This window comes from Arachis ipaensis, chromosome B07 (genome assembly GCF_000816755.2).
Source record: "Arachis ipaensis cultivar K30076 chromosome B07, Araip1.1, whole genome shotgun sequence".
In the NCBI taxonomy this organism is placed as follows: Eukaryota; Viridiplantae; Streptophyta; class Magnoliopsida; order Fabales; family Fabaceae; genus Arachis; species Arachis ipaensis.
Genome location: NC_029791.2, coordinates 9,567,773 through 9,577,301, shown reverse-complemented (window position 1 = coordinate 9,577,301; position 9,529 = coordinate 9,567,773). Strand labels below are relative to the sequence as shown.

The 9,529-nt window shown below is 32.3% G+C and overlaps 3 protein-coding genes across 10 annotated transcripts in view; 1 reads left to right on the top strand and 2 right to left on the bottom strand.

Moving 5' to 3' along the window:
- The window catches only part of LOC107607991 (serine/threonine-protein kinase spk-1), a 57,322-nt gene extending 52,112 nt beyond the window's left edge, over positions 1-5,210 (bottom strand). For 4 of the 8 annotated variants that reach the window (XR_002351110.1, XR_002351109.1, XM_021107280.1 and 1 more), the window contains exon 1: positions 4,659-5,201. Coding sequence is in view for 6 of the 8 variants with exons in the window: in XM_021107280.1 (XP_020962939.1) it covers positions 4,659-4,983 (325 nt within the window). In the remaining 2 variants the exon portion in view is untranslated. Of the gene's footprint in view, positions 1-4,658 lie in introns of all 8 variants that reach the window. The other 4 variants (XM_021107270.1, XM_021107279.1, XM_021107282.1 and 1 more) reach the window with 4 other exon arrangements.
- LOC107607992 lies at positions 1,184-3,677 on the bottom strand. Its single transcript, XM_021107285.1, has 5 exons — positions 3,408-3,677; positions 3,088-3,195; positions 2,643-2,916; positions 2,294-2,437; positions 1,184-1,610 (listed from the first exon to the last, which is right to left on the bottom strand). Exons 3-5 carry the CDS (start codon positions 2,697-2,699, stop codon positions 1,428-1,430), a joined length of 384 nt encoding a protein of 127 aa, XP_020962944.1. The 5' UTR covers positions 2,700-2,916; positions 3,088-3,195; positions 3,408-3,677; the 3' UTR covers positions 1,184-1,427.
- On the top strand, positions 8,303-8,815 carry LOC107607998 (internal alternative NAD(P)H-ubiquinone oxidoreductase A1, mitochondrial-like). The gene is made up of 2 exons (XM_016309891.2): positions 8,303-8,501; positions 8,587-8,815. Exons 1-2 carry the CDS (start codon positions 8,316-8,318, stop codon positions 8,737-8,739), a joined length of 339 nt encoding a protein of 112 aa, XP_016165377.1. The 5' UTR covers positions 8,303-8,315; the 3' UTR covers positions 8,740-8,815.

Here is a 9,529-nt window from a genome sequence, read left to right as displayed (position 1 = left end):
CATTTTTTTCAAGTTCCCATTATCTATCCTCCTACGTACTCTCATTCTATTAAATTAATTTGTACCAGAAAATTTGAAATCACATGGTTATTTTAGTCATTTCATATAATATTTTAGTCTTGTCCATGTGTATTCAAACATAATACTGGACATTACATTACTTTCTTGTACATCATATCCAAACACAATACACAAACAATAACTTTTAATGTCTTCGTTCTATTGTCTCTGTCTCAGAGGTCATGTTCTGTCATGTCTCTAGAAACAAACGCTACCTTATAGAAAATTTTATTTATATTTAATTATTTTTATTCTCGTTTTTAAAAATATTATAAATGAACATAAGAAGTTCATAATAATAAATAAAAGAAAATATAATATATTTGGATCTCAAAAAGAGAAAACCAAATACATAAATTAATTTTGCAAAACCTCAATCCTATTAAATATTATTTCAACATAATATTATTAAGATTATCAAGATGTATTAAATTCCGCTGCAAGACCTCGTCCAAGCAAAGGCACGAGGAAAGGATTCTATTATGGTAATGGTGGATAAGATGACAAACTATAGTCTCTTCTTTGTCCTTTATTACATAACATAAAAGATGGTTATTTATGTCAGGTAATCAATAATATTCTTGAATAACATGAACAATAAATTTTAAAATTGGCTTATAAAACACACTATATTCTCAAATTACTCACCTAAATTTTAATATTAGAATAACCATCCGTACATCTAATGAATTGAACATCCGATATATCCATTATTCACATTATTTAGTATTTTCATTGTCTACTTATACTTTTACAATTTAAAAATTGACTTTAATATACCGTCCGTGTATCATTTAAGAATATGTTATAAAATCTTTTTTAGTTTTTAATGTATTTAATATATTAAAAATGTAAAAAAAATCTATTTAATAACTTTTAGTAAAACATTTTTTTATAATATTTTTAAAATATGTCCCTAAAATGATGTGAAATAGGTAAGAGTAAAACAGGTGACATGAAAATTAGGCTGTATTGGATGCTTATTTACCGTAATGAAATGCAGCTCCCAGGTTTGCAGTTCTAATGGGCATGCAGAAGAGGAGGCAAAGTTGATCCTTGGAAATTGATGGCACATTGGCACTGCTGAGGAGAACTCAGCTTTCTAAAAAAAATATTAATAAAATAAAGGTAAAACAAAAATGTTATTTTAGTAAAATTCTCAAACCTCCCCATCCATGGAAGGCAAAAAACAATGGACACAAGTTCTGTACAAGAACAAACTGTTACAACAAGGAACAAAAACAAAACATATACATCTTGAGAAAGTGAATTTTCTTCTTGTTGCTTACAAACAAACCAAAAATGTGATTGCAAGCTTTCCTATATGCAGGGAGAAAAAAAAAAATAGAAGATAAAAATAACTCGTACTATTTGGACTTGTAAACATGGGAAAGCCACGGATGCTTTAGTGCTTGTCTAGCAGTAGGTCTTCTTTTAGGGTTGATGCTAAGCAAGTATCTTACAAAGTCTATAAACATTGTATCAGAAACTTGTAGGTGCTGCTCCAATGATGATTCCTCTGGAATTATGTACTCCAATTGATCAGTCTCCTGTTTGAGACACTCAAAGATTAGTTTAAAAAAGAAAAAGAACAAAAATAAACTGAAATCAAAATTTAAAATAAGGATTCCATTTGGTTGATGTATTTAAGGTCATTTTCTCCTTTTCCTTCTTTATTGTTGAATTGCACTGAACTCTGTAAAGTTAGGTGATATTACACACGGCACCAACCTCTCTAAGGTTAAGTTATACGAAATCCAGGAATCATGTGTATAATATTACCTAAACTCTAGGGGAAGCTAGTGTAATTTACTCTAATACATATGCTTATTCTTTTCAGTTGCTGTATATTTCTTTCTCTCCCAAAATGGTATTCCACATTTTCTTTTATTAGTATTGAATTTGCATTGTTTGTTGATATACTGTGAAATATTTTAATTGAAATGCAGCCATAGCAGTATTTGAAATTAAGCAAGAAGTGGAATAATAAGATTTGATAAACCCTCATAAGAAAATGCAGAAAAAAGGTACTGCATCACGTCAACAAAATCCTTGCTATGTATCTAATACACTTAGAAACTAGAAGGGAACTTATTTTTGTTTTTTCTGTCAAGTAAAGAAATCAATGTGACATATATTCACCAGCATGAAGAAGAATGAATGAACGAAATTTGTAAACCTACTGACAAAAAAAGGAAGCAGCTAAGGAGGGAAAAAACAATGGGAAACAAACCTCATTTACATAATAAATATCATATTCTTTGGTGAAGTACTTGTGTGTATCTTGCCCTTTAACCAACAGCTCTAGATCAATAGGACCAAGCATTCCAATCATACGCGCTAGAATCATCACAACTCCATCGTTTGGAAAGAGCACCTACAGAAGACACAAATAATCAGGATAAATCAATAACAAAGAATTTATCATAATCTGAATATAAATTATCCCTCAATATATTAGCCTACCAAACTGCATAACTTACTGAATTTCTCAAAAAGGATTTAAATTCCTAAGCTTATGTTAAAGTTACGGAAAAATCCATTTCAGAATATATTAATAGGTAAATTAAAACATACTTCACCAGAGCATAGCTCAGCCAAGATGCATCCGAGAGACCATATGTCGATTTTTTCGTCATATTGAAGGCCTAACATAACTTCAGGAGCTCTATAGGATCGGGATTGTACATATAGGCATAGATTGTCGGATTGAAAGCAACTGCTTCCAAGATCAATAACCTTTATCTCACATCTTTTGTAACTTTTTATTAGAACATTTTCTGGCTTCAGGTCACAGTGAATGATTCCCAAGTTATGCAAGTAGTGCAACGCCTCCAAAACCTGACGAGTAATGAGCTGCAAAGAAGGATATGAAATAACTATGATAATTATTCTTTGACCACATCTCTATTTCTTACAAGAAGCCATTTTGTTTAAATTTCTGAATGAACTATGTACTATGTAGCAACTGATAGGCTATGTTATAATCAAGAAGAGCACAAAAGTTATTAGTCTGATTGAACAAACCTGTAGCCTATTCAATGTAAAATATGCTTCTCCTCCAGATTCTTGGTTGAATTTTTGAAATTCATATAAGTTTGCTCGGAGAAGCTCGGTTACAATGAACAAATGTTCCTGTGAAGTTTCCATTTGAGATAAGAGACTCAACATTAACATTTAAGATCAAACAGGATGTGAAAACTGAAAAGATAGAAGGATATGTTAATCATAAATTTCAATTAGACCATTCTAAATACAGTATGAGAAAGGATAAATAAAGTTTCCTTGCTCAGAATATAGGCTTTCTTAAATATTATAGTCCTGTATAGTTAACTTTAAAAGCATACCTGATGGTAGAAATAATCGTAAAGACGCAATATGTGGCGTTGATCTGCTGGATCATGCTTATTCACAAGTTTCAGAAGCTTGATTTCATCTAAGCTTTGATCAAAGAAGTCTTTGTCATTTTTAATAATCTTCAAGCAAACATCTATTCCCGTATGAAGATCGTGAGCCTGGACAACCCTACTGAAGGCAGCTGAACCAAGATACTCCGTTATATAGTACCTGCCCGCGATGATTGTATTCAGCACAATTGGGAGCTCCTTATTTTCTTCAAATCCAGTCCTGTAGATTCCATAATATTTAGTCCAAATCGTGGAGATAAAAAATATATATTCCCCAAGAAATAACTACTGGATTAAAATCAGCACAGAGTTAATGCAGACTAAATCAACAAAATCCAACAAAGTGGCATCAATTCCTAGTCTTCTTCACATTCAAAATCAGTTTATTCCACACCATTAGCAGGAATATCACGCAGAAATAAAATTTTAGGAAGTAGGACAAAAGATAATCTCCAAAACAAACCTGTTCTTTCTGTGTATAATTCTCAGGTCAAATACTTCATATTCATCCTCTTGAGTGTACTTTAAGAGCTCATCATCACACCACTAGGTTTTAGGATGCTCTACTCTCATGTATGGCTGAATGGAAAATTGAAATCAACTAAGCAAAAGGGAAAACAGAATATTCATGAATTGGTAATACATATATGACTTAATAAATCAGTGATGAACAACGAGAAGTGAGTAATTTAAAATTTTCAACATAGTTGAATTCACATTCATAAAACTACAAAATGCAGTGAAGGATATCTAAATTTTACAAAGTTTGACAAAAATAAGGGAATTTCATTTGCATGCACGGCCAATTTAATTAGTTGAAACATATGATAATATTAATAGTAATTAAAAAAGAGAAAAAAAAAATTGTGCATATCATCTAAACAATAAAACAAGAACCAGGAACACTGAGTACAACAGAAAATTGAATTATGTTATAATTATAATACTAACATAAAACTAAACAAATCTAACTGAACAAAACTTCCGTCTTCGTCGGTGGCATCACAAAAAAAAAAAGAGAAAACAGAGTAAAGTAACTAACTGTTCAAGATTTTTTTCTCATTACTTTGAAAAAAAAAAGTAAAAAGAAAAAAAAAAAGTGATCATGGATCAGCACAGATAATTAAGCACCATAACAAACCAAAAATTGGTTCGAATTATGAACACGTAATGCAAAATCAAAGAAGGAACCTGAAGAAGGAGCACGAGAAGTAGATGAAGCTATAGTAACAAAGTCATCCTCGGAGGAAACAGAGCAGGCTCCGGAAGCTCCGGCGGCGGCACCGGCACGATCCTCCGGCAGGAGAGAAAAGGATCGGAGCTTGAGCGGTGGCGGAGGAGGAACCATTGGAAAGAAGAACTTCTCGTAATCGAAGGATCGAAGAAGGTTTTCATCACTACTAGCTCCGTTCTTGTCGATGATATCTTGCCTGAGTGCGGATTCAGCTTGAGAGAGACCGTTCTTTCTGAGGAAGTGGAGAACGGCTTCTACTTCTATTCCGTTTGAAACCGCCATGGAAAGTGCGAATTGAAGAAGCAAGAAAGGTTCAGAGGAATGTGAAAGTGGAGCCAAAAGAAGAAGAAGAAGAACGGGGTAGGAACACGTGAATTAAGGGTTGAGTGAAGGGTAAGAATGTAATAACACGCATGGTTTGTGATGTGCATGCTCGAAAGTGTTGTAAAAGTAACCTAAGCTAAATGAAGGGTGCTTGTGTCTTACACTCTTACCAGCTTTGAAAACGAGCAGAAACAACGAGAGAGAAAGAAGCTCTTGATTTTTTTTTTTAAATTAAATTTTATATTATTTATTTATTTAAGTTGAATTGTTTGCATGGTAATAAAATTACTAGAAATCAAGTTACTAACAACTTTAAGTCATTTAAAGTATATACTGATTATTCTATGTTAATTATTGGTGAGACTAATCTTATTTTGAATTTATTCTACCAATTTTTTCATCATTTAATACTACTAATGACATATCCTCGTACATAAATACTACTATAGTTAAACTCTCTCCATTACTATTTGACAATGATATTTCTGCTAATAAGAACCATACTTTTTTTTAGAAACCTTTAAAATAATAATAAAAAGAAAAACACATTTGATGATGATTAATATTGATAATAAAAAAATCATTGAAGAGCTCTTTTTCCCTATTACATTTATAGTATATATAATTTATAGGCAAAATATATAAAGAGTTTGATTGTAATTCAGTTTCTATTTATTGTCATCTAATGAAGTATTTATATTTATATTTATAAGAATCTTAATTTAAAGGATGATTAAATTAAATANNNNTAATTATTAAATATAATATTGAGTTTCAATTCTTTAATTTTAAATTTTAGTGTCCAAAAACAATCGTTACCTTATTATTTGCATGGAATTCGACAAATGGTATTAGGATGTGATGTCCACGTCACATGAAGATTTTTCTTGCTTTTTTGTTTTTAAATTTTCTTTTTCTGCTTTGTTTGTTTATGCCTTTATGGTGGGAAGTCAATATGTGTATCAGTGTATATGGGACCATTCTCACTTGATTTATTGATTTTTTTTTTCTTTTAATCTTTTTTTTTTCTCTTAGCTGTGTTTTTACTTTAAATTTCCAGAACGTGTTTTTGGGGTTTCTTTTGCACTTTTTCTCTCTTTTCTTGTTGGGGGAGTTCATTCTTTTCATGACGATATTAAATGACATAACAAATCTTTTTTTAAGGAAAAAAAAACTAAATACAAAATAATGCTTAATGATGGTACAAAAACTATATTATTCATGCATAATGTACAGAAATTTTTTTATTGGAGAATGTTTTTATAACTTTAAATCTTTCATCATTGCTGCTTCACTTTTTCGCACGATTCATATTATAATATATATCGCATTATTGACTTGCTATGTTCTTTGAATGAAATGATAATATAGTTATTCATTCATTTATCTTTATATTTATTTAATTTATCATATTGCCCTAATTATTTTCTTTATGCTTCGAATATTCCCCTATAGAATTTTATATATTTATTATTCCCTTGTATTATTGTGTGGTGGAAGAATGAAAGAAGCAAAGAAAGTTGAAAATAAGGGGCAAGTATAAAGAATTATTATATATAAATGAATAAGTTAGAATTAGTTGCTGATATTGACAAAGTGTGCTTCCTTAAGCAATTTTGGCTTCTAGAGGCTATGTCACATAGAAAATTAATTTATAGAAGTTGGTCAAGGCAATTTTTTTTTTCACACATATGAATATCTCATGAGCCAAGAATAGGAGTGTACGTGGTCGGATCAAAACAGGTTTGATTAGACTCATAATCAATCTTAATATTATAATAAAGTAATATAATAATGAAATTAGTATGTAGGACCACGTGCAGATTTTGAATCTTAGGAGTAAATTAAAGGTTTTTGCAGGTATAACCTACTTTTGATTAGAGGGTCAAGAAATCAAATCAGTAACACACACAAGAGAGACCCACCTTTGGTCATAATAATGTTTGTTTCTCTATTAAGTCTATGAAATAGAGTCGCTACCAACTCCTTTTCTTTTCATTTTTCCCTTTTATTTTCTACTTTGAATTGTATTATGTGAAAGATATTAACGGATAAGATATTGTGTTAATTCACTATCAAATTCAATTGGGATATAGTAGAGCCATTCAACCAGCTTCAAAGGCCACCTTTGAATCTTTTATAGCGTAATTCTCCTATAATAAGTTATAAGTATTAAAAATGGTGTTTTTAATACTAGTGTGTGACTAAATAGAAAGAGATTCATCCTTTCTTATTAATTGAATGTTGGACAAGTTTTGTATTGGATATAAAAAGAATTAAAATCATTTTTAACAAAAGTACTTATTACAAGTCAATGAAAAATTAATCATAATGCTCGACGGTAAATACTTTAATTGTGTTGCTAGACTTCTCTTTGTTGATGTACAAAATGGAATATAGACATAAAAACACAAATATTAAAAGTATAAGCACATAAAATTTATGTTTATATGTTGTGTTTGATAAAACTAATAATAATTAAGATACAATTACACACTCCTAACAGTACACTCTCATCATCACTACTGAATTTTTATCTCTTCCAATTTCATTTCAAATCATCATCATTCTCATTTTTTTATTACACAAACAAATTTAATTAAAGCAAGACAACTATCTTTATCAAATATTAATCAAAAGTTAAATAAAAAATTAAATATATAATTTTTGTTTTTTTGTAAAAAAAATAGAAAACTAAAGGAGGAGATACAGTTGGAAACAGAGGTGGAAGTAGAAAGGCAAATAGAAGGAGAGAAAAAAAAGAAGATGATGACAAAGAAAAGAGAAAGAGATAGAGCAAATCGAAAAAAGGAGAGGCAATGGATAATCTAAAACACAAACAAAGGCACACGCTATACGAAGTATAGGACACTAGCGATTCTTGCATAAGCAATAGTGGTAGAGAAGATGGGTGAACGAGAGAAAACGCAAATCTTACCCAAGAACGACGAGCAGATCCAACAATACAAGAAAAATGTTGAATACCGTTGGATTTACCATCAGATTTAGTGTTAGCAGTTAGCGTTGGGTTTATTGACGAATTTACCGATGGATTTAGTAATAAATTCGTCAGATAAAAAAGTTATCGTTGGATTCGATTTTTTGACGCTAAATCCGACGGTAATAATTAGAGAGAAAGAAAAAAAAATTGGCGCGATCATTACCGTCGGAATTACCGGCGGATTTTATCCACCAGTAAAGCACAGCGTTATGTTTTGGTCAAGTACAATACATTGCCGTTGGATGTATCCGCCGGTAAATCCAACGGCAGGCTAAAAATGCTTGCATGAATGCAGGTAGCTGAAAGGGAAGGGAAGTTCCTAGTGGAGTTATTCAACAAGATGGGAAAACAAAATGGAGGGAAGGCTTTCTCTGCTAAGAGCATCCCTCTTGGAGACCCTTTTGTGTACACTCATCTTGGCAGCATGGCATCAGTAGGAGGCTATAAAGCCCTCGTTGACCTGCGCCAGTCAAAGGTGAATCCATGATTTATCTATCATCAACTATAGGTATCATTCACTGCAGTGCAATGTAACATGTTTGTATATCTTCCAAATGCAGTCTTCAAAGGGGGTCTCACTGGCTGGTTTTGTCAGCTGGCTAATATGGCGTTCTGCTTACTTGACACGTGTACTAAGCTGGAGGAACAGGTTTTACGTGGCAGTCAACTGGGCAACCACATTGGTCTTCGGCAGAGACAATAGCAAGATCTAATTTGGAACTTCAAACTTCAAACTTGACACCCCATTCTACCTTTAAAGCACAATCACTCGAGAATTTCTTTCCCTCTCTCTCTCTCTCTCTCTCTCTCTCTCTCTCTCTCTCTCTCTCCTCCAAACCATGCCTCCGGCAGCCCACTCTATCAGTGCCGGTGCCACCAACAGCCTCCAAAGGATCTCTTCCACAGTCTCACTCTTCACAATGCCGAAACATCCCCACTCCCACTCTCCCAGCATCGAATCTCCTTTCACTTTCTTAGCCTTTGACAATGACGAAGTTCCTCCCTCTTCTTCGCCATCAACGCCGCCCCACAGTACCCTGACTCGCGTCCCGCGGCGGTGCGACCCTTTCCTCTCCCTGCCCCATCCTCGAAGCGCTTCTCTCTCCGTCCTCCTTCATGGTGCCACACACCAACAGTTGCCGTTGTCATCCACGCACCAATAGCCGTCATTGTTCTCCACGCACAGTTGCAGCACGCACCAGACGGTATTCGATTCAAGGTTTTTTAATTCTATTTTGATTTAGGATTTTTTTTAATTCTGTTTTAATTTAGGATATTTTTTTAATTCAGAATTTTTTTTATGATTCTATTTTTTTTGTTGGATTGTTTGATTTAAGGAAAGTTGTTAGATTATGAAGCTTTTACTATTTTAGCTTTTTTTTGTTCTTCTATGATGGTTGCATTGAATTCTGAAAAAATTTGGTTGCAAATACTAAATAGTGAGTGATTTTTGAGAATTCTATCTAATTTATATAAGCAAATATTATATAAATGATTGAATTG